Source organism: Mastacembelus armatus, chromosome 6 (assembly GCF_900324485.2).
Source record: "Mastacembelus armatus chromosome 6, fMasArm1.2, whole genome shotgun sequence".
In the NCBI taxonomy this organism is placed as follows: domain Eukaryota; kingdom Metazoa; phylum Chordata; class Actinopteri; order Synbranchiformes; family Mastacembelidae; genus Mastacembelus; species Mastacembelus armatus.
Genome location: NC_046638.1, coordinates 9,078,951 through 9,105,242, shown reverse-complemented (window position 1 = coordinate 9,105,242; position 26,292 = coordinate 9,078,951). Strand labels below are relative to the sequence as shown.

General features: G+C 40.7%; 1 protein-coding gene across 1 annotated transcript in view; it reads right to left on the bottom strand.

Annotated features, from left to right (window-relative positions):
- The window catches only part of syt7a (synaptotagmin VIIa), a 59,242-nt gene that overhangs the window by 22,661 nt on the left and 10,289 nt on the right, over positions 1-26,292 (bottom strand). The window contains exons 2-4 of the mRNA XM_026311029.1: positions 10,967-11,070; positions 3,999-4,078; positions 2,441-2,575 (exon numbers count right to left, since the gene is read on the bottom strand). Coding sequence (XP_026166814.1) covers positions 2,441-2,575; positions 3,999-4,078; positions 10,967-11,070 — 319 coding nt within the window. The remainder of the gene's footprint in view (positions 1-2,440; positions 2,576-3,998; positions 4,079-10,966; positions 11,071-26,292) is intronic.

The following is a 26,292-nucleotide window of genomic DNA, read 5'->3' as shown; positions in this document are numbered from 1 at the left end:
CTCTGAAAGCACTGATGATCAAAATTAAGCACAGTAGTGCCCTCTGGTGACATGACTACAATTCATTAATATGTGTGGTACTCCTGCTTCAGGAGGCACAAAATAAGAGGCATAGAAGTCATTGTCACCTAGTGTGTAAGCGTGGGATCAGGGTGTCCTACGCCCTGCATCATGTCCCATTGAAGGTCAACTTTCACATTTGATTCTGACCAATTGACCTGACGGTGCATGTAGATAAGTCATCAATCACAACAAAGGCATGAATGACACTGCAGGTGCAGCGGTCAACACAAGAGACATGGGCCTCATTTATCGAGCCAGCCACAAGGTGAAAGTCTTTATTCTTTAATAAAACCGGGCCATGAATCACTATAAGTATTTACAATTATTTATAGCATCCACATATCAGTCCTGTTTCTGACTAAAAGTGAGTTATTTACAGGACAAATATGCCGATGTAATCTTTGACAGTTTTTCATCTCAGCTTTCAGAGCTGAGATAGACTATGATATACAGTGGAAATTCATCAAATTTGATTGTAAACTTAAAATTTAACAGCAGCCATTTTTTTTATTTTATGGTGACATCTGACATTAAATTTGACAGCACTGAAGCTTAAATCCAATAAGTACTTAAACATGGAGAAACATGGATCAGGCAGAAAAGGCAATATGTTTGATAAATGAGGTCCATTGTTCTTTACATAGATTGAAAGATGCTGCTGATCTCAAGAGGATCTCAAACTGGAGATTATTTCCCAGCTGTTTATTGGCTTTAACATGTATCGCACAGAACCAGGAAGTCATCTTCTGTCTCTGCTGGTTAAAATATCTTTAGAACGTGTTCTTATTTTATTTGGATGCAAATATTTTACCAGCTCACACAGTATTCATAAAACAGCACATTTTAATCATAGACTATTTTGGGGGGGGGGTTTGGTTAACACCACTGGACAGAAGACAAACTTCCATGAACAATAAATGCCAACTTCAGGATTTTTTTTCCACATGAACTTCTCAAGACACAAGCACTGAGGTCTTAAGCTGGTTTCTCAAGATCAGCAGCCATCATCTTCAGGCAGAGTTTTCAGACAGTAATCCATATAAATCATGTTCATCAGCACACTGCTGCCTCCTTTCTCCAGGCAATTTAACACACAGTCCTCAATGGTGAAAGATGACCAGTTATTAGACAGTTTCAGACAGATGCCTGGTAGCAGGATGGCTAAGCTTAAAGCCCTCTCAGTGCCTGGAGAGAGATAGACATGACCTTTCTAGTGCTTTATTGGATTCAAGTGCCTAGTGAGTGAAAAAAAAATACTTTTATTGCATCAAGTAAAAACAATGTTGCCTTACTTCCCAATAAGATTTATAGTGGACGCAGTTCAAGTGGTACAATGTTAGTACTGTACACATTAGATATTAGGTTGATGGTGATCGGGGAAATACAACAGATGGATGTAAACCACAGGTGAACACTGGCACCAGACTGCAACCTGATATAACGGTCAACCCTCCACAACAACAATAACAACAAGCAGCAAATTTCCGTTCACATGAGGAGAGGACAGGGAGATTACAGACAGAGGGTTGAGGTAGACATATCTTTTGGAGAGGAAGGCTATTCGAGGGTTGTCCGTCTCCATGGTTACATGCCATGGGAGAGAGGTGAGAGGTTAGAGGTCAAGAGTTAGTGGGACCGGCAGGGCTGTAAGGAGTAGGGGGGCATCTGAACAAGCACCTCTGTGTTCATTAAAAGGTGACGGGGTGTGATTAGTAGCAGCAGAAATTAACCTTGGGGGGGGGGGGGGGGGGGGGGTTGGGTCATTAAAGGCCTGTGCTGTTTTGTCACTGCAGAAATAGTCGAATAGCTGTCGTGGGGACGCTGTAATGTGCATGTATGACATTTCCTAAACCCACACTTCCCCAGTAGATTATGAGTAATCATTAGTAACCATTTATGCCCTCCAGTGTGCTAACACTGGGTGGGTTGTTATTGTTGCCATTATTACTATTGTTAATGGAAATTACATTATGCAGGAATTAGTCTAGAAATGTGCAGTTTGTGCACACACTATGACATTTATGGAATGGGTTTTTCAAAAGGCCTTTGGCTTCATATCCCTAGTTACTCATGAGAAAATTTTGTCCTAAGGCATAGAAAAATAATCAATATTATAAAACTAGGTAGATTTAATATGTCTGGCAGTATAATATCCACGTCCAATGGTTCAGCTAGATGAGGTGGATAGTGCTGGTGACTGCACTGTGATGGTGTGAGGAAGGATGAAGAGAGGAAGGGAGGTATAAGAATAGGTATAAAACGAAAGGTAATGAAAGAGGAGACAGGAGTGAAAAGGGAGAAGATGACACTGCCCCTGCCTCGTTACAGCCCTACGCAGGGGGGGAAAGTCTCTTACCAGCCTTTGACCAAGACTCACTTGAGTGTGAGGCGAGGATCTCCATATGGGGCATAGGGAGAAATGTTTAGTACGAACTCCTTGGGCGGATAGGAGCTCCACCTCTGCTGCACTGTGCTGCTGTCATTGTTATTCCAAAAGTCTCTGTCTAGATCACTGTGGCCAAAGAGAGAGACAGGTCAGAGCAACACAACTATGGACAGCCTCGGCACCAACCAACCATTCGCAACAGCTGCTCCTGCTTTCGGAGGTGATGCGAGGGCTTGGTTCGAGGAAGAGGGCTGGTATTACAGCTGTACTGAATGGGACTTTGAAATAAAACACACCCACATTAATGTCTATTTCTACCTGAAGTTAACATGGTTTGATTTTATAAATAAAAGAGGGGCAGCCTGAGGGGGGGGAGGAAAAAGGCATTCACAAAAGCTTTTCATAAAGCAATGTGCCGCAGCAAAAAAAACAGAGAGAAAAAGAGAAAGGTAGCAAGAAAAGAGGAAGTCATAATCTGATGATTACAGACAGCATGTGATTAAATTCTGTTCATTGAGCACGGCACCACTGATGAAACACATTCGAATAAACATTAAGAGGTTCGGGGCCCCCGTCCTCGGCGTGAGCAGCGAGAACACACAAACACATGAGACACAAGGCTGAGAGAGATAAATCACAGACGGTCAAAGAAGTGGAGGAGGAAAAGGTGAGCAGAATCACTGATGTCATACATGTCATACAGCAGTGGTCAGAGCTCTAGCACGGGGACAGAGCAGGAGAGAAAGGCAATGCACGAAGAGAAGGAGTTTTGGAAGCTGAAATGGCCAACAGAGCACACCAATGCCGCTGGAGCCGGTGAGAAAGAAAATGCAAAAATTAAGAGACTGAGAAACCCAAGTCAGGAATACATTCACATAGCCCACGTTTAGTGCTTAAGACCATCCGCAGAGAAAATAAAAAGTCAACATAGACATTCAAAAATAGCAGAGACGGCAGCAGGCTATAGAGGAGAAATATTGATGAGCAGGTTAATAGAGGCATTTTGTGGAATAGAGTTTTGTACTTAACATTATAAAGCTGACATTTTCTGGTACTGACCTACAGCCCTGTTTAATCAAAACAGAAAACAGCTTAATCTTAGTTTGAGCCCTGTAAGAAACGTCGGTTCACAATCCTCTCACACATGACACTCCAATGATTTCTTGTGACAGCTCATGATCCCTACCGCTCCCCACTATTTACCTTAACCTCAACCATTTTAAGCAACGCAGAGGCGTGGCTAAAGGGCTGCACTTAAGAGAGGAATATCTTACAACCCATAAGATAAATGCAGCAGCAGACTTGTCCAGCCAAAGCATCCCGCCTAAGATAATGCAGCTTTAATCTATACTGATTAAATCACTAACCTTTCATTTAATGTCTGCCAAAACATGCTCTAGTAGAAATTGTGCTCTTCAAGATAAAACAACAGGCCCTTTTTTTCTCCTCTCACTTATTTATGGAGGATACATCAAGGGACTAAAAGACGAAACAAATGGAGTTCATTATCACCAGATTACTCTACCCCAACCAGTTACCAGGCACTTACTTGATGGCTTTCTTCTCCCCTCGCCCACGTGCTGAGTCTGGAGTGTCTACCGTTTCCACTCCTGGCTTATTCCTCTTCCCCTTGAGCCAAGTGGAGGGAGGGGAGCATAGAGGAAATAGAGAAACAAAAGGTTAGCTTAGATTTGCCCTTTGAAGCCGTGTTTTTGTTATACTAACTTCAAGTGTAAATGCCTCTCCCATTATCTCAGGGACACTGTGCCATCAGTCCTTTACCTGATGATCTCCTGATTACACTCATCAAAGTCAAATCAAATCTGCTATGAAGAGCTATTTCTGACTATGATTATCGTTCACACCACCCTGAAATTTACATGGCAATTGCCACTTTAAGGTAATCCACAGGGTACTGGAGAGAAGCCTCCAGGTAGTCCTGCACCAGCCTGATTTCAAATAGCTAGAGCATGACCTGCTGTACCCATGGAAATAATGGCAATTTAAAGGCTTCGACAGTGAGGTCTGCCGGGCGCATTCTACTGGAAAAGCTCATTACAGTTAAAGGTGTTTCACACGTGTCACAATGCAGGTAATCTCTATTGACGCTTAGCTACAAGTGGGACAGGGAGGGGATCAGTATAAAGCCTCCCTACCCCCCCAAACATCACGCATGCTTCCCTGAAAAGTGACGCTGTGATACAAGGAGGATAGGTCAGGAAACTGAGCTGCCATCGCTGAATGGTTTGGACAATTGGATCTTAAGTTGGTGAAGGCAATTTTTCCCATAGTAGTCTTTCTTTTTGCAGCGAAGCATGGATCTGAGACAGGAGATTTCATGTTGGGTTATGGTTATGCAGAAATAAGCACATCAGCTTGGACCTCAGGTTTGGGTTTTATCACATAAAGGTGTGATTACTTTCACTTATCATTTGCTAAGCCATTTCTCTGTCTTTTTTCTGACTGTGCCAGTTATCTGTGTCCAGGTGTCTTATGAGTTGCAGGTAAGATATGTAATCCCACTTAGGAGAAATGACAGAGTGTATCTATTGCCTCTCATTAACTTGGCAAGCCCACAGTACCCAATAACCAGATTGAACCTGATGTGTTCATGTCATCAGATTTCTTGTTTGGAGAGGTGTGAGCGGCCATCAATATCATTTTCAGGCAAAATGGAAACTATGGCTGCTAGGAGTAATCAATTTAATGTTTTAATACAGAGCCAATAAAGATTTTAATCTTTTTTCTGTTGCTTATTTTCCTTAAGAGCTTGCTACTTTATACGCCAACTAAGTTCAATTAATCAATTGATCCTAAAGCCCATGGAAACAGCTGCCAATGGGCACAATATCAGACCTATATGAATGAATCAACAAACTAATTAACTACTAAATGAATCACAGATATTTAAAGGTCTAAAAAAAAGTCTAGACTAACAGATTAAATAAATTCAAAACTTCCTAAAGGGGAGCTTTTGGAAATAATGAATGATTTGGTGAAGTCCTTTTCGTTGCATTATGACCAGATACAAATAAAATACCTACTGGCTATATAGAGTTTCTAATACTCTGCATAAGTCATTTTTACATTATGACTTTGAACAGATATTAAAGTCACAGTTTACTGGCCACATTCATCTGAGAAGGAAAAGAAGATACGTATGACTCAGACTGAAATGACTCAGGTTTATCTTCGATGCAGACAATGCTCACAAACAACAGGAGTATATGGAAATGCAAAATGTGCCACAGCTATATACTGAGGAAAAATGATGTAGACTCCAAGAGGTCCAGATAACAGAGATATCATTTCAAACTACAGGCCACACCTTGTGTTGTGTTGTGGCTTTGGATATGGCTGCACCTGCTACAAAGCCAGAGTTGACAAAAGCACTGCTTGGCAAAAAAAAAAAAAAAAAAGATAAAGCCCACAGTGACACTACTGAGCAAAAATGATATCCATGACACACAGAAACAAAGCCTCTCATCTATTGTATAATCATCACTAACTTGAAATTGAAAGGTCAACAAATGAATAAACATAGCTCTGACAGAAATGACTAGTTAAACAGCTGCAAACAAGAGCTGTGATTGTAATCTGCATGCCAACTTCTAGATAAGCAGTCTCTTTATAAATCATAGACATGGAAGTACTAGAGTTATAAAACAAATACATCACATCATGTGAGTATGTTGTCATCCTACATTTTAGACAGCATTCATGATATTTTATAGTCTGCTTTGGGCATTTGACAGCTGTTATTGGCTTGAAATGACATTTCATCATTTCATACACGATTTTGAAAATGCAAAGATTCACACAATAGCTACCAGAATACTGTACTCTTGCATGACAATTTCTGGGGAGCTGTCTGAATCTCTGTCAGATGAGGACAAGCTATCAAAGGAAACTCATGTATCATTCAGTGCTATGGTAAAAATTTCAGGAAGGTAGGAAGACACAGAGCACGAGCGAGAGTCCAAAACAGAAAGAGGGGTGAGAGCTGAAAATAGAAATCAAATTTTTTAAAAAAGGCAGCCAGCAGGAGAGGAAAACAAGGACAGTGCAGGACAGCATGTGAGACAAAGAGATGGGAGGGACAGGTGTGAAAAGTGAACTGACAGGAAGTCCCACATGGATTGGATGTGAAAACTCAAAAACTCACTGGACGTACTCTACACATACACACACACACACACACACACACACACACACACACACACACACAGGTGCACACATGTGCACACACACACACACACACACACACACACACACAGGGCTTTATACCCAGGTCCCATATCATCAACACCTTTCCTCCAGCTCATTCACAACACTGAATAACAAACACCCTGTGTCTTCTTTGAAGGTGTGTGTGTTTGTTTAAAGCTGGGGGACAGGAATCCATAGTGCTGAACTTTACAAACTATAGACATGAGGGAAGGACAAAAATTTGAAAATTCTTAAATCTTATTCAATTTTATTTGAATCTAAATTTTAATTTTAAACCAGTCGCCTCTTTGTTACACAAAGTTTTACACAATTGCAGTATTCAGTTCTGTCTGGCTCTTAGCTACGAGTTGAAAATAGTTCCAACAGATACTATGAGCCAGTTATGAGACATACCCAAATTGCAGCAAGCTTCATCTTCAGTAAATACAAAATGTAGAATTTAGTCATGTCAACCACTTCCAAAATATTTAGTTGGATGAAAAAAATATATATATTACTATTGCTTTATTATTATTTACTAATCACTACAGATCTATGTGCATACGCTTGCTGAGTCAGGTGTGTACAATGGATGTAATTAAAGGGGGCACAAAGGGTCTCCAGATATATTTTTTTTTGTCTACACCAATGCAGATGAGTGAGAAAAAAAAAAAAAAACATTTGGTGATGCTGAGGGTTTTCTTGAAGAATCCAGACATGAGCGGAGACAGAGTGAACCTTCCACTCTCTCTAGCTCAGTTGGCAGTGCACTGCCTTCCAACACCCAGCTGTGTTTGTTTGCTGTGAATTAGCAGGCAGCAAGAGTCTACATGCTCGCTCAATATTACCAACATCACACCATAATTAGAGAGGAGTGCACTATTAAAATGGCCGTCCGCTGCTAAATCATCAAGTGATCATTAGTTTTCAGCATCTGTCAAAACATTTTTTATACCTGTGTTCTTCTGTAGTGTTTGCTGGCATCAAGGAAGCATATAATCACAAGGGCATAAAACTTACACATCACTAAGACCATTGCAAACACCATCTGTCACTTAAATGTGACAGGCCAAGGCTTTAAATCCGCATAATATGCTGTTATTATCATTGTGACAATTCCCTTTTGAAATTCTATAATTATAGATTTTCACATCTTCTCTCCTCTGATTGGCGTAATTGCTATCATCCTCCTAAAAAACTGTGAACTCCTAACTCCCAGTTAATGCAGCTGAAATACTGAAGGTTGTTGATACAGGCCCAGGAGGATTGAATCAGGCTGTGAATCTAGTCAGGTCCAATCTCAGCTCCACTCACAACTATGTTACAGATCAAACGGCACAGGGCTCACAGGAGTGAGCAGAGGGTTTGTGAATGCCAAACAGCCACTGCTGCTCAAACAGATGTTAGCTGCACCACCTCTGATATCAGCAAATCCCACCCAACACCTACAACATGAGCCCCTGCTGACAATCATCAGCTCGTCAACACAGGCGCTTAATGACCATGTGACTGTGGTACTATTATTTGCATGTTTTGTTGTGTTGTCACCCCCTAATTAGAAAGCAGTTCCCTCTATTAAATTATTAAAAATAAAAGCAGGACAACTAAATCAATCAAATCAGCAGAAAAATAGCACTGCAAAACTGGAATAAAAAAAAAAGTGAAGTCATTTATAAAAATGACATTGGCTTAGCATGTATTCTAAAAATTTCATGCTGATGCATCTATAAACAGCAATAAGCAAAGAGACTAAGCAGGCTGCAGAAGGAGACGATAGCATTCAATGTGGAGTACTTCCAGGGGGCTTAGATAACAGAGAGCCAAGCAGGAGGGAGGCATCAGGATGACTGCACATGAGTACTTTTTAAATAAAACCCATCGCACTGGTTGCCAAAGCTAAAAACACCGAAAGCAACACTCACCCAAAATGTCTTGTCTATTAACCTATGAATCATAACAAAAACTGGCACAGGCCCAGTCGCAAGTGACACGTGAAGCTCAAGGCAAACATTTGTTCTTATGAAAGCTGACACTGTCGAAGAGTACGCTGGGAAATATCAAAAATGAAAGTTTTCGACATGGACTGGCCGATTGTAGCTTCAAGTAAAATGAGCAGCAACTACTGAGCACGTTTACTCGATGAACTTTTGTGCGCAGAAAATCTTTTTTTTTTTTTTTTTGCAGTGTACTAGATTGTATGCAAAATAAGGGGTCTCAGTATGAACTATGCAAACTATACTGTCTGTATAAATATAGTCATGTGATCAGGTCATATAGTGCTGCCATGGAAAACAACAGAGATGAGATCAGGGGAAGCAACGGAGTGGAAACATATTCTGTAGCATGAGGTTTTTTTTTTTGTATTTGTATCATATTGTGTAGCTGCAGAGCCTTTATGCTTATAGACATATATGAAAATAAAACACAAACATCATGCTACAGATGAAAATCTTTAATAGAAACAATATTAGCAGTATTTGTAGCACAGTGAGTCAAGGATAACACATTTATCATCCTAGAAATAACTGCAATTTATCTCAGTCAAACTTTATTATTTTGTACATTAAGCAGCTGTGTTTAATGTGGTTTCACATCAGTAGACAGCTGACAGTTAAGTCCGAGTAAGAGGTCCGGGACTACAAAGGCTGTAATTAACATCTTAATGCCACTCTGTGCCACACAAATGCACATGCACATACACCCCGGACGAGGGCTCAGGGTAAGACATGACAGAAAAATAAGGAATGCAAAAAAACACAATAAGTCTACAATAAGACTTCATATTGTTCATGAGGATGTGGCTGATATTGGCCTTGACATAAGGCCAACACATTGTCACTGTGTCCCAGCCCACTGCTGCTCTGTAGCTGCTGCATGGCACTGTCACAAGATGGAAATAAGATCCATTTACAGCAGTGCTCCGGAGAGATCCTCTGGGATTTACCAAGGTGCTGGTAGCAGAACTACCTCCATCCACAGCAGGAAACTAGGAGACATTCACTGCTCCATTTATTTTAGAGTGGAATATCAAATATAACAAGATGTTCCAGCACAACAGAAAGTTGTGTTGTACCGCTGTCCTATTTCAGCACAAACCATTTCCTTCTAGCTCATTTAGATTATAATGCCATCAACCAAAAACTGAAGTACTGTAAGCTTACTGGTGGCTCATGCAATGCAACTGGCAGTATGTAGTGAGGTGTGTGGTGTGCAGAGCATGCTGTAATGCTAAATCCCCCGTCTAGGGACCAATAAGTTTCACAGCAGTGGAATGGTGAGCTGAGTTGGAGTCAACATTAAATTTGAAATACTATTGGTGACCTGTGTTCCTGGTTTATACAAGCACAGGATGAATGAGAAATCAATTTGCTTTAAAGGCATGCAAATCTAAAAAGAATCAGTCAAGTGAAGTGGCACTCAGACGTACAGCTCTGTCTGCCTAATGAGTAGTTGCCTCCCTTTAATCAATCACATTTCATACCACATAATTACAATGACATGCCCTCTATCAGAGGTCAGCCTGCTCGATCTATGTTCAGTTTCTCCTCAGTGAGTGGACTAGTTGGCTGATGCTGTATCAGCACCAGTACTGATGTTACAGCTGCTAATGTCTGAGAGATTAATCAGACCAGAGTCTGGTGTGTTTAAGCTGTTGTGATAACGTGAAAACTGATGTAAGTGTGACCATCGCTCTCCAGTAATGTTCAGTACTTCCTGTTAAAAAATAAATAAATAAAATAAAAAAAGCCATCTCTGGTTAGAGCTCCTTGTCCCATTCAAACTTAATATTCCATAAGATGCTGAAGATTCAGTTTAAAAATCCAAAAAAAATTTACATTTTCTTCTTTCCTATCCCAGTAATCATCTCATGACCACTCAGATTTATCCTGTGGAGGTGTCCAAAACCTTAGTTTGGGAACCACTAGGGTACACTACCGATGCATCAGTATTAAAAACCTTATAGTGCAATATATGTGACATATGAGACAATGGGGGAAAGTACTTTTATTTGAACACTTGAAATACTTGTGCTGCTTGTGCAGGAGTTTTGTACTTCTGTACAGCAGGAGTAGAAAATAGAGGACATGTGACAGAGTATTTTTGCATGTTATATTTATACATGAATACCTTCGCTTTCTCAAATGTCTTTTTACAGCATAATGTTTTTTAAGGCTCTCTGATTATTAAAGCATGTTAGGATGGCAACAAATGTGACTGGAAGCTACAGTGTATCTGTTAGTGATGCTTGTGTGTTCATGTGTTTGTGCGCTTGTGTGTGTGTGTGTGTGTGTGTGTATCTAAACTCACCAGCTTGCGTTGACACCAACCACAGACGCCACAAAGAGCCACCAGCCAAACAGCACACACTGTCACTGCGAGGGAGACCAGGAACACACTGAGGGACACTGAGCCTGTACACACACACACAAAGAGAGGAAATGAATGATGCTTTTTTGCGTGCAGGGATATATTTGCTCCATCATGTGCAAAATAAAAACACGGGTCATTTTCCACAGAGCTGATTGTATGCCACAGTAAATCATGCTGTCAACGGGGGCAACCCAAAACAAAGCTGGGCCTTCTCTCATCCTTGTTTAATTGAATAGAAAGGCAGAACGGCCATTTTTACATTCTGTCATGAGGAGCTGAGAAATACAATCTCATCACTACCCCTTTCATGCTGGAGCATTTCAATACCTTTCCAATAAATGCTGCAGCCAGGCATCACTCAGCCACACACACACATCACTGTCATGGTGTCACAGCTTGTTAACTGACAGTCTGAGAGTGACTGGAGGAGGGAGGGGAGGAGGGAGAGGAGAGGGGAGGCTGGGCTGACAATACAAGAGAGCTCATGATTAATGGGTATCAGTAGATGCCCAGTGAGAGGGGTGGCTCTGGAATGGAGTCATAAAAAAACATCATCTATTGCTGCTTGCACGTGTTTCAGGATGTGTGTATGTGTGTGTGTGTGTGTGTGAGACAGAGAGAAGACTCACACATGCACCTGTATGCTGTTTATGATCCACTGGAAATCAGTGACTCCACCATGCTGAGTACTCTGTGTTTTAGATTGCACATTCACTACATTAAAGCAGTTGAGCTGCATTCACTTTAGAGGACAAGGATATAAACCTTCATTGAGCTTTGATATTTGCAGAGCGAGGAACATGCTAATATATTCAAATTCATAATTTCCTTCCAACAACTCTGATTCCTAAATATACAGTGATAAATAGTGTCAGAATGCATTTTCACACTGCTGAGTGACAAACACTGACAAACAGCCATGCTCTCCTTTCAATAACTGGGTTTGTCTTCCCCGGATTTGCTGTCTGCTTCTCTTCCTTTGCTTGTCACAACTGGCCTTTTCATCTCACTCCTCCATCATATCTTTGCTTTATTCTCCACTTCGCCATGTCCTCTGGGAACAGACGAGCTCGAAAACTGAGAATCAGTGGTGGGTAAACTTGTTTCATGTGGAAAATCAGAATGGGAGCAGCATTATATCCCACAGTTTTCACCTCAGCCTCAAATGCTGTTTTGAGGTCAACGTGACACCAGGGGCCACTTCCAATCCGGGAACGGAGAGAGCATACAGAAGAGCTAAGACCGTGGAGAGGAAACCTAATGGCAGAAAGATGATCATTTGATAGACACTCCTTCAAAATGTCATGAGAATACAATTTTTAAGAGTGCAACTACTAAAGGGCAACATTTTAACTTTTTCATTTGCACTGAAACTTGTGAATGTGAATTTGGGCACCGTCGACTGTAGACACTGCAGTGAGAGCTGCAGGTGAATGAATTCTGCAGCATGTTGTGTGTCTTCAGTATAGTCAAGATAAAGTTTTTCTCCAACTCACCAACTCCTCATTTGAGCCATAACAATAAGGCACATTTATAACAATCACACATACAAGTGGAAAATTACACTATATGTGACTGGTTTGTGTTATCTGCCTTAGGCTCTGGAGCCATAATCCTGTTTTAATCCTCTTTTCTTTTACATTGCATCATTATTTTATTTCACTCTTCACTGAAAATATAAAATTCACATCTAATTAGTGATAATTATATTTTGTGTTATGGGTTGTACACTCAGTAAAAACCTTGTGCCCCCAGGTGGCACTTGTACAACACTTATGACCAAAGCCAATGACTTTCTATGTTTTTGTTATTTTCTTCAGATCCCCTACAGAGACCTGACCACCGATGAATTTCATGTACTCACGTTAATATGAATCCAGAGATATCCATTTCTAAAAACACACCAGCGAAGCAACACCACTGCACTGGATATGCCATATTTCTTCACAAAACAAAAAGGTGGGGATATGTCTCCAAGAGCTTTTACATGCTCTCAAGTAAAAAAAAAAAAAAAAGCCAAGTGTGCATGTGCATGACCTCTGCCCTGTTAACTTCCCATGCTACATGTTTCTTCTTCACATATTTTATGAGGAAGCAACATTGCTGTGAAGTGGCTCACCGCTGCCACTGACTGGGGATCATTGTTAATTACTGCAACAGTCTTCTTCCTTGCTTGTGTGTGTGTGTGTGTGTGTGTGTGTGTGTATTTCTGCAATTCATAGACTGCCACCTGTAGATCGGTAAAATAGTGGCAACTGTTGCTATTTTGTGCTTTCCACATGAGGAGGTATGTGCATAGGATTAGAAACATGAATCAACTTATGAATAACTCTTCTCCACATTTGGACGCTGCATCTCTTTCCGTGCAGATGAACCATCAAACCAGTGGGAGCCACGTATGGTAGTCACCGCCAGATGGAAATGAGCTCTGCTCACTGTGTTTGATGTTCATTAAACCTCAACGTAAAAGATAATATCACATACTATGTGTGTTTGTCTCCTGACAACAGCAGCTCCCCCATCCTAAAAACACTTCAGTCCAACTTAACTGACCTTGTTGTGATTGTTAAGTCATAAATCAGTCATTATAAATGTATTATAATAGGATGTCAATAGTAAAGTTGCCTGTTAGCAGTGTAATCCTGAATGATGACTCTCTATTCATAGATATTTAGAAATTGGAACAAGTTATATACTTTCCGACTTTATATTTATAGACTGGCCAATAAAGTTGAGTCCATTAGATACCACAACATCAGCAAGAGTAGCATAAGAAGAGCTGAACTGGTCTCCCTCTAGCTAAGGAAATCTATGGTAGCATCAGTGCTAAGTGGTTCAGTGATGGATGTTCTGATTTCTCAAGGGCTCGGAAAGTCAGCAGCCGATGTAGGCCCCCTACATCCTGTGTTCTCTTTGAAGGTCGGATGGTGGTGTGGTTTATGATCTGTGTCAGTCATGAGAGCAGAAGGAGTAAAAAAACCTCCAAATAAAGAGCAGCATCCAAAGAGACCACGATACCGCACTCAGTAGCAGACAGCTGGATTCTGCTCCCACTTCATGGAATATAACTTCCTTTTTATAAGCAACAGAAAGGCACCCTGAGCGGTGCAGAGGAATAAAAGGAAGGAAGTACTCTTTTGTTGAGGTATTAGGCAGATGTGCAAATCTTCAGCACTATGGTTGTGGAGAAAAAGAAGCATCATTAGAGTAAGAGAAGCCTACACTACATTCGGCAATCACAGCACTTAGGAAATTAAATTTATCTTTCCCCTTGAACAAAACAAATCGTATAGCTTGAAACACTCTTAGCAAGTGATGCATTAGTAAGGTGAAAGATAAAAACAGTGTAGGTATGCTGAAACTGGAATAAGAAGACAATTTCCTAAGAGCACCTGTGGTAACATTAAGCAATCTTTATATTTTAACTAGTTAAGGGTTGACAATATTTCAAACAGAATGTGATGAATCATATATAAAGATGGGAACATTCAGTAAAGCTGACAAGTGGGTTGAACAAGCCATTTAGTCTTTGATCAGAAGCCTTTAGAAGTCAAAGCACTTGAATTTAAAAGTCGCTGGTTTGTTTCAGATTTCAGGGAGTATATCCTTTATATGCACATAAAAGAGCAAAGCAATGGCACTGTGTACTGGGGTGAGTAGCAACAGTGATGGTGTAAATGAACTTGTAATAAATCCTTTCACTGAAGAGGTCAACAAAGATCAAGTTATGCAGGGGGTTAAATAAGGACATTTAACAAGTGAGGCAAAAAATATCAAAGTGCAGAGTCCTTAATATAGTGTGTGCTTAGTGCATAGAGGCACTGAGCACTGGGCAAACCTTACTGTGGGTACGCACAGTGGTACTGTGCATAGGTGATATGGCCCACATGCAGTGAGCTAAGCCAAGCAGAAAGGGACCAGTCCTCAGGGGTAGACGAAATTGCTAATTGGACAGGCGGATCTGGAGCAATGTCTAGTCAGCAAAGCTGCCACACCGCATCTTTATGCTGTGACTGAGGTGGAGAGGGCAGCGCCTCAGAAGGTCTGGGTGCAAAGCTCATAGCCTAATCACCACTTCAAAGTGCCCCCTCCTTATATCGGAGCCTGGGTTCTGCCCTCTTTCTAGCCACTGAACTGCTGTTTGGGTAATCCTCAGATGTGGCTCAGCTGTCTTTGCAGTCTGTCCCCTTTGAGGCAAAAATCTGTGTGCAACAGCAAAATGTTACTTACTTCCAGTTATATTGTGACGCTAAGTATTTCGAGATGCTTGTATCTACTGTCTGGCTCAGCAGTGCTGCAGTTTACTGCTTTGGTTTTGCAGTTATTTCTCAGGAAAACAGACTGAGTGGTAGTAACCAGAAGATGCATATGGAGGCGTTCAAACTAAATATTTCTCCTTTGCTCAGCTGCACAAAATAATTTGTGTGGGAAGAGTGTAAAATTGATTCAAGAGGGATGATGAATAATTGCCATGGTTCCAGGCAGTCATTGTCAAATAAACTGATGAGGTGACATTTTACACAGTGAGCTCAGAGGTGGTTGCTACCAGTGTTGTGGCCTGTTCAAAGGATAACCTGTTGTTTTGGGATGTTTCAGCTCTTTTACTGATGTTACAAAGGCTGCCAGTCTGGCAGGGCTCCCCAGGCATTAGCCTGGGACAGAATATCATTTCAATAGGAATGGCAGCAGATTATTGATAGTCCTCTTCTTCATGCAGGCATCATATCATTCTCAGCCTTTTTCTACAGCTCTTTAAACAAAAGTATCACTTGATGGGTGAGCAATGTTTTATGTATTTCATATGCAAACTGGGGGAAAAAATCATTGCAGCTCTTCTAACTATCCCCCTAAACAAGTTCATTAATCCCTTTACAGATGCAAATCAGGTAGTTTTCTTAACCTTCCCCATAGTTTGCTGAATGATCCACGCTCTGTCTTGTTGATATAATTTGCATAACATTTTAAAGCCTAATACACCTTTAACTGATGAATATGCTTTCCTGTTTTTCCACAGGCACTGATTTCTCTTGGTGGAGTAAGATCCACAAGTGAAACCATAAATGCCTGAACTAAATAGGCCAACATACTCATCTGTATATTTATTAGATCTAAAATATGCTATTGTTTCACTCCGTAACAGCTGAAAGCTCTTACTATTACTCTTTCTGACAACAGAAGGTATAATAATGTCCCTAAGTTTCATTCTTTGACAACTATGTCACTTGTACTGTAGCTTCTGAATATTTGGCAGATAACCTTTAATTCTTGGATGTCAGTGCTTGTCACCACTACTTTATGTTGTAACACCGAGGAATGCTAAATGTGAGAAACGATATAGACAGCCTAATGTTTACTGTGATGAATTGCCCTTTTCAAACAAGATGGCAACAATCATCCAAAGGAAAGCAGGGACTAACCCTGTATAAAATAAGGAACATCCTCTCATGAATCTAAAGTGCCATGCTTTGGGAATTAATATTGAATCAATGCTCTTCTCAGTAAACCAAACCAAACAGGAAAATTCTGGTGCAGTCCTTTAAGCACTTTGTAATCCCACTCCACAGTGGACACCAGAACCCATCCATGTGATTTGCAGCAAATGGATGTGTGGTGAAACCAGTGAATTTTGACAGGTGGAGAGCACCTGTGTTTAGAGTGAGTCTCTTGGTTCCCCTGTAGGCTACAGTGAGCTTTGCTGTCCCTGTACACTCCCTGTGGCTCAGCTGCAGCACTGCTGTGCTGTCACAGAGACTGTTTCACAGTGAGAGTAAGAGGACTGCCACCCACGTTCTGTCTGCTCTCAGATGAGGGATAAGATCCATCTCAGCTGAGTGACAAGCAGGGCAGGAGCAGACCAGCAAGACATCATGTGTCACATGCCTGGTGTCACCAATAACGGCACCATCATCTTATTAGCACCTCTGACACAGAATCAGTGAATCACTGATGAAATCCAAGAGAGACAAAAATTAAGTTTTATATTTTTCTATTAAATTATATACGTATACTTTAAATACAGCTGATTAAAACAGATGCTATTTCTGTCACGTACATTTATATTCGTAAGTAACTTGGGTAAATACTACAATTGATAATATATATTTATGAGTCCTTATTATATCTTGAATTTTATCTGGTGTAGACAGTTTTTTTATATAATTATGTTAAGTGTTAACAAATATAACCCACATACAGTTACTGACAAGTTGTTTTTAGAAATCCCGTATGGTAATGATAATTAAACTATTAAATTAATTAAACTTAGTTTCCAAAAACTGATATCAACATGGTGATTTTCCTTTAATGTCATGAGCTCAGTAGGAGGTAAATGAATATTATCTACAGTTAATTCTGGCTAAATGAGTGAAAAAGATAACACTTTTGTTACATCTATTTCTCCTGATGTATTTGATAAGCACTTGATACAGTATGCATGATCTTAATCTATCACATAATCTATCTGTGTCTCATAATTTTCCTCCAAAAGCTCAGCCTCGGAAAGACTGACTTAACCAGTCAGATTACAATGGATGACTTTCATATGTAAGCCACAAGAAGGACTCATCACATTTACCAAGGACACTCGCTCCTGCCTCCTAACAGGCTAACTTGTTTTCCAATTTGTAAATGTCCATGCCCCGCATCAAACCCACATTAATAATGGATTCCAGTCATACACAGGATGATTTCAAAACACCGCTTTAAAAGAGGGTAACTCATCAACTGCTGGGTTTTATTCTAGTGGTGTGTGTTTACTGGTGCAGTTAATTGGTAACTTTGATTATGCTGGATCTGTCAGGAGTGAAGAAAATATTCAGAAATATAAGCCTTTATAGATTTTTAGCTTCACGGGCCTTTGTGGCAGAGAAACTCCCAAACCTTCTTCACAATTCACTTTTATTTAGATTTTCTAAGTGTTCTTCCACACTTTCTCCTCCAATATGTCACACTGGGACAAATGACTGTTATATATTTCACAAACATGATCAAGCTGAATGAGTGTCTTCTGTTTAGTGGCCCCTAGAGCTTTAGGATACCGCAGCCGCTTCACAGTTAAAAACAGCCCATTATTCACTGATGCCCTTGACTTTACAGACTTAAGTCCACATAGTAGATGTTGACACTCTGCAGGTAGGCTAGTGTCCATCCAAATAATGAGCTTGACAGTTGTAAACTAAGTCCACCATGACTAACATTATTTCGAGTTCAGGGCCATTAAACAGTGTATATATATAAAACACTGCTTTATTTGTTGTAAACACGGTTGGGGCTCACGATAAAGCAGCACCTCACAGAATTGTTTTACTACATTTACTCTCTAGTGTCTCCTATTTCTCCACATTTTTAGTCTGTGCATTATTATTTCAGCTGAGTGTTTGCTAAGCCCTGTCACCGACAGTTACTGTTTTTAGTTGTCATATACAGTAGTGCACAGTTTACAATAACAACAACAAAAGATTTATGACATGGAAATCGCAGTAACTTTTTTAAAAAGTGAGTTTACAATTTCAGACAGACAAAGACAAAAGCAGGTTTCTCATGTATTACTGGCAATCACTCATTTTTCTGTTGCTGACAGATTTTATCAGCTAATTTTGTCAGCTAATTAAGGTAAGGGTAGCTCCATGAGCTGAATGAAAACACTTTCTCCAGCTGCCTTTTTAATAGTTTGTTTTAAAATGAGCATCCTGTAAATGGCATTTTAATTTGGACTTAATGGCAACATACATCATAACATGCTAAAGACTGATGTTGGAGTCTGCAGATCCCAGAGCAAAAACTCAGCATCCTCACCATTTCAGGATCACTGTAGGAGACATGGAAATAAAGAACCAGCTTATTCCCGGGGAGAGTTTGGCCTTGGAAACAACACCTGGATGCTACTGTAGGTCGTCTGCTAGATTGTCAGACATGCTAATGACTGCAGCAGATATTAGAGCCTTTATTGGCGCTATGCAAGACCTGCCATGCCTACTGGTTGCATACATCACATTTATTCCACTTTCTAGCTAGTATTTTCAGCTTCGTCAAGGCCTAAAATGGTGCAGTAATTATCTCATGTGTTGTGCCAAACATTTTGCCTGGCTCCTCGGACTTCCTACACCCCCTCACTTTGTTCACTTTCCATAACCTTCTTCTCCTCTGCACTTAACTGTAACTTCTAATTTATTGCTGTTTCCCCTTTACCATCTGTGTTGAAAGTTGTGTTTTAGTCACTGCCTTTCTAAAATTGGGCAGACGCACATGTGCTTAAAACTGCAAACACACGCACACACACACACACACCAATACACACACATATTGTTCCACTTGACACAGCTTAAGCGCAGTGACATGAGTGGGAACACATGTACTTTGGGGATGTGAAGAAACCAAGAAAGTGGATAGAGAATGGTGCAGGAAAAACCAGAGTGGGAGTGAGGGAAGAGGGACTCAACTGTAATGCTATTGAGGAGCAATTTGTGAAGCTTGTGCATATGCATATAGGCCTACAGTCCCCATCTGCCTACAACATCAGCTCAGTGCGGGTGACATCAACAAAGACAAAGAGGTCTTGGATGCTCCAGATGTATTATGTGGGTGGTATAATAAAATCTAATCCAAGCCTAAGTCAATTGTATTTGCCTAAGGATACAGGGCAGAATTGTATATATTCATCCTATGTGTTTACATGACTGTGTGGTTATACAGTACTTGTGTGATTTTGTATCTATGTCCAATTTCCAGAACCCCCTTCATATAAAAATATTAACCTAAATAGTCCCATTTCTGAAGAAATGGGAAAACAATTATTGAGGGTGTAATTAAAGCATTGGCAGGACAAGTGCAACTTTAATTGAATGACAGTTAAATGACAGTCAGATGACAGTGAAGCAGCGTAGTCCCAGCATCTCCATTATGGTTTATATAAAATCTCATCAAACACCACACAACTACACAATAAGGATAAGCTGTTTGCATGACTATCACAACCAAACCAGACACACATCTGTCATACTGAGTTCATGTGAAAAAAACAGACAGACTCCATTTGTCATAAATGAATTCATTTAGATTCATGACTACCTGGAGGTCCCTACCTTTGCCTTCTTCATTCAATTAAATACTGCTTGTAAAAAGGACTTTATTACCTGTCGGGACAGACCAGGCAGTAAAAACCCAGGATGCTGCAAACCCTAGCTTCTAACTAAAGGTTAGTATTGACTAGGCCACAACCCAGCCAAAGTCATCTTCCTTTTAGACTCCATAAAAAAAGCCACTAAAAGACAGGCCTCACCTGAACTGATGCAATTTCTGTGGGTCTGTATCTGCGTCTGTATATCTGTCCATAGCATGCGTGTGTTTTGTTATTCTGCAAGTGGCCGTTTCCCATGGGTCAAATCCTCATAGTGATTAACCCTCGGATGATGCTATAAATGATCACTCAGCCTCACCTGTGACCATGGTGCCAGGGGTGCTGATGAGAGGAGGATGTACAAGTACATGACAGCTAAGTGAGAGACAGCAAAAGGTTACTTTTGAAGAAGAAGCAGGCCTTGTGTTGTCTTTGTATTTGCAACAGGCTGCCAAACTGTAATTTACACTGTCACCGGAGAGCAGAAGGAGAACAGAATAACTCCACTTACAGGGTACATTATATTTGTTCAGGGCCTGCTGCTGCTCTCATCAGATGCAGCAGAGAATCCCATCTCTCCAGTGACCACCTTTCTCCCCAGGTGACCTTTCTCGTCAGCAGGTGCGCATTAACAGTAGCTTTACTATGGTCGAAGTCATCCTGTCATCTCCAGTGCTGTGGACTGAGCAGAAGCCCCAGGGACGACACCACTGGCCTCATGTCAGAAGGAGATTTAAATACCCCCCTGATTTTAGACCCCAGCTGGACAGACACCAGAGAAAATAACTCTCATTAGCATCAGCCAATGTCAGTGGAAGGACAAATTAAAGTAATGAAATACATCCTGTAATAGCTACTGTATGTTTTAATGAATCTCCTTCCTCTGACTCAAAAGTGCTCAAAAACACATTTAATAAAAAAATTATAATATTTTGCATGTTCCCATGAATGAAGCTTTAATTTTTGTAGACAGCCAGCTCTGTACAAACATAATTTGCTCTTCATAAGCCCAGGGTCATCCTGGACAGGCCTTCAGCACTGCTGTCTGTTGCTTGACTGCCCATTGATGTGTTTGCCTGTATAACTGACAACAATTTACAGCTGGGTTGTACCCAGCAGACTGTAACGTACTGATGATGCCATGCAGCTGCACGCTCACGGAAGGATACAGTCAAGGGCTCATGGGAAATATAGTTTTCCACAACTACCTCGTGGCCTTCGCAGCCTCTAATTTTCCTTCCACATTAACTCAATTACACAGCACCTGAGGACATTTTACCCTCACTCCATACTGTTATACCATGTCTTAATTCTTCCTCACAAGCACATAAATAGTAATTATTGTGGAGATGCAAGCTTGACACTCACACAAAGGCGCCTGTTGTCGCAGTCAGTAATCACCTCAGAGTTTGGGAGTGGCCATTACCTGCAGTACTGTGCAGATGTCACTGTTTGTCACGTCAACCAATACGGCGAAGTTTTCCATCTGGCTGGCAGGGCAGCACAAAATAAATGGCAGGCTGGGTTGCTGCCATTAAGCAGAGTGACACACACACACACACACACACACACACACACACAGAGCTCTCACACCTACTTGACATTATCACCCTAACATCATGACAAAGATGTCATTTGGCTAACTATCGCAGGCATGGCTGAGGGGGGGGGAATAATAGTGGGAGTGTAAATTCTGAAGAGGCATTAACAGCCGAAATGAGAAGAGATTTAAGTTATTACTGGAAATCGCCTTCGATGTCTCTTTGACAGGTTAATAATCAGCTATGAGCTATTTCGACTGCAAAATTTATGATTAAAAGTGGAAAGCGTTGGTGTATTGTTTTCCATAACTTTCTCAATTTTCTTGGTGCCCTCTTTGGAGCTCTTGGGAGTACTCTGTTCCAATGGGCGATGCCTGACCTGGGCACATGCAAACTAATATGTCACAAACAATATGAATAACAATATGGGCTTTATTTATCATGATTAGAAGGACAAACAAAGAGGCAGAACTAACCTGATGCGTGGCTGATTTATTTACTCTCTTCAAGAGCGCTACAACTCTCATCACGTGTAATGGGACAGATGGAGGAGGCGAAAAATAACGGACACTGTTAAGCAGCCTCTCAGCCCCATGTCTCCATGGGGTCTGTTAAATTACTAAAAGGACAAACGGGGCAGATGTGTGATTTGTATGCAACCTGACCTTTAAGCCGATTGAGAGGCTCTAGAGAACACAAAGCTGTCCAGGTACAGTCTCCAAACAGGGGTTCCTGTCAGATCAGTATCCCACTAAGATTTGCTTTTGCTGAATATCAGTGTTTCAGTCTGGTTTGATTGAGACTGAGTTCAGTTTGGTGCAGAAGTTTCAGAGCATTTGTTATTCGCTCACTTCAGACTAATACATAGCAATAACTAATGAGCAGCTTGCTGTGAAACATGGTGCCCATGTTCACATTTTCCTCAGGGTGAATCATAATAACTTTGGTGATGCCTTAACTTTTCATCTCACACCATCATCAGATCATATCATCTTATCCAGGACTGTGGTTTATGACTAACCTACAAAATAAGTAAATTATACCACACTAGCTTGCCTGAACTATAGGTGGCCATACATCATTATATCTGCTAAAAAAATACCATGTCAATATTGTCATTGTGTTAACATGCTGATGTTTGCATTTAGCTCAAAGCACCACTGCCTAACTACAAAACAATTTATATGTTTATAGACCTTTAGTCTCTAGTTCAATATAATGGTACCCAACCAAATATAATGTTCAAAACATTACATCATAGGCACTATTATGTAATAAACTGTGTAGAAAGCATGCAATTAGGTCAGAAAAATAATATATAATCAGGCACTTAAACACTTAGTAATTGCATCTATTTGTAAGTTAGTGGTTATTCACAAGGTAATGGATGATTTTACACAAATCCCTGACAGTTATCTAATGAAAATGTATAAATGAAACAGCACCATACCATTTCACTAACTGAGACCCAGATGAAGTCTAAGGTTTGGGGACAGTATGTGTGTGTGGGTATGTGTTCATGCCTATTTGTATAATTGTTAGAACGTGGCTCTGTTGTGATTTGCCTATGGATGCAGGGTGATTCACCAGGCTATTCCTGAGGATGCCTGTGTGGGATGGCTGTCGTGGAGAACAGAACTGGAGGGGACCTGGGGAGGAGGAACCGGAGGGAGAATGGCACATACAAAAAGTATGAAAAATCTGTATATCCTGTTTGGACCCTCGTACCCTTGTCTCCAATGACTGGTGAAATGACAAATGCCACTTCCTGACAAGTGTATTCATGAGTGATGTATGGTTGAACGGTTGAGCGGTCATAAACAGATGAAGTAATAATACATAGTTGGAGGGGTCACTCTTTCCTGCATCTGGGCTGGAGAGATTGTGCAAAAAGCAGCACCCAAAATAGGATTAGTCCAGAGAAAGCACAAAAATCAAACACAGAGGAGTGACAGCTTGCCCTACCTCCAGGCTCTGCTAGTTGGGGGCTGGCAGGCTGGAGGCAGACGAGGGGGAGAGGAGACCACGCACATGGCTGGCTGTGGCTGTGCAGCCTGGCTCAAAGAAGGCAGTAAGCAAGCATAGGCATGCAGTCCTATACATGGTTAGGGCTTTTCATTAGCCTGCTTTCTACTGCAAAGCCAAAAAGGGCTTATTCATTACTCATATCATTAATTTCCCTCTAAAACAACTGTGAATCTGTTTGCACATTGTTATTGACAGTGATGATTGCCAAGTGGGTCATGGTTTAAAAACAACAAATAGAGTTTTAAATTACACATGTTTTCATAACCTTTTCCACCTTGCCATGGTTCTAACAAATCCTACTTGGGCTTATAGTTGTGGCTGGTGGCCCGTAATCCTGTCAGAGAACAGTTTTTCCACATGTGTTTCATGCTGTGTCCAGACCACATGTATCTAGAACTTATCTAAGTTGAACCGCAGCCTAGACATCTGTGTAGAGCAACACAACCATGGCAGAGACAAGAAATGTTGCTGGGTAACTCACCCCATGAATTGACTTTAAACACTGTCTATGCTGATTGCCACAAACAACCTGTGCTGTATGCATGTTGTACAAAGTTGAAATTGACCCCATGGCTCATGCTTTCACACTAGATTGAATATGCAGTCGCATGCATCACTGACCACTGCTGAATGCTCTTTGAGCGATTTAATCCCAGGGGGTCCTCAAAGCTCTTTGAATGCAGTTACACCTGTGTTAAGAGCTACTCATTGGTGATCAGATCACCCAAAATGCATTTTGTTTCTAAATGCAAACAGAGCCTCAGTGAGGAGAGTCAGTCATAAATAGGCATGTACACAAGTCTTATTCTGGGTAAATTCCCATTAGGTTTGAATACCAGGAAATTCAGGGATCTCGTTTCCTTTAACCAGGAAGAATACCTGAAAGTGTTTTAGGTTGTACAGTATGTGCCTGCATGTCTGTCATGCAACTGGAAATAAAAAACAGGCACGACCTAGGAATGCAGTTATTACAGTAATATACCTGGATAAAATTTGATAAAAACGACATTTTCTGTTACAATGATGCTATGCTTAAAATATTTTACAGAATCAACATCTGTCAATGAATGCTATGCAGGTAGCTCAACAAGAGTCTTAATGCATAGGATATGTCTGATATTCCAAAATAATATCTTACAGCAAACCTCCTAGATCTCAAACACAATAGATTTGCCTTAGGCATCACTGCACACAGTAAAAATGATCTTATTTTAATTTTCATTCATTTTGAGAATTGAATTATTCTATATGTTTGACACAGTTATTTCCACCTCAAAGACTTCTCTACTAGAATTTTTCTGCACAATTAACCTTAAAATAAGCATTAACATCAGAAAGACAAAATACAATTAGCTGTTTAAAATTAAACTTAATATGTCTCAAGAAATCCTCACTGCTGTTAAGGTTAGGAAAGGGGTCAGTCTTATCTCGAATCTCTCAATGGCTTGACCTGCCTTTTCCTCCTTCCATTAATTTCTACAATTTTTTTCTTCAGTCTTCTACCTAAGCCTCACAGACATTCCTGGGCTTATGATCTCTCAGTAGATAGTACTCTAACAGGAGGTATTTCATGGTTAACGTCCAGGCTGTCTCGAGCATATTACACAAAGTGCTGCCGCAAACAGTGGGTAATAAACAGAGGGGGAGACGGCGGAGAGTGTGCTGTGTTTAGAAGTAGAAGAGGAGGAAAATGGAGCAGCAAAAAAGACACAAGAAGGATGTTCACTGAACTTCCTGAAGTGATTCACAGCTCACCCTGTACACTACACACTCCCCACATCTCCCAACCATCCTCTGGCTGTTCTAATCCTGTCCCAGTACTGCAGGTTTTCAAATTTCAAAGGTAATCTAAAGTAATACTGACCAGCGGCTTCTCGAATGCAAATGTGACAAAAAATTAAATATTAAATACAAATAACCTATTACATTATATTAATATTTCAGAGGAGTAAAGGGGGAGGGTGGACACAGCTCTGGGATTTGGACCAAAACAGAGGTGTGTGCAAAATGTGTCTGCACAGAATGATAATATCCACACTTATTAAAACACACTGCCATTTTTCACACCTCAGACACAAACATGTAATGCAACACAAAAGACAGACAGTAAATGCCATGCGTATATCACATATGCTATTCTGTTTACAGTATAGGTAAAAGCACAACACACAGTAGATCCATGCATAGGCTTTGCTATATAACCTTGAGCGATTAATGTTTTACACATGAATCTTTCTTGGTGTGTCTCATGTCAATAGAGCCTGCGTGAACAGTTCTTAATGAGGTTTGTCAGGCACTTTCAGAAGGAGGAAGACTGTCGGAAGAAGCTGGGAGCCACATGCCTGTCAATCCTCAGCCATGTCTGATGTGCAGTCATTGTGTGTTTGCCTCAGAGTCAGAGCCTGTTCAGTGGGGGATCGCAGGGTCCAGCGATCATCAAATATTAACTATAATATTTAAGCAATGCTACTTCTAAAACAATTCTAATTATGAACCTTCTTTCTATCTGGTGCCAGCTTCTCACAGCTGTTCTTCTGCACCCATTTTACTTCCTCTGGCTACGAGCTTAAAACCTCTTC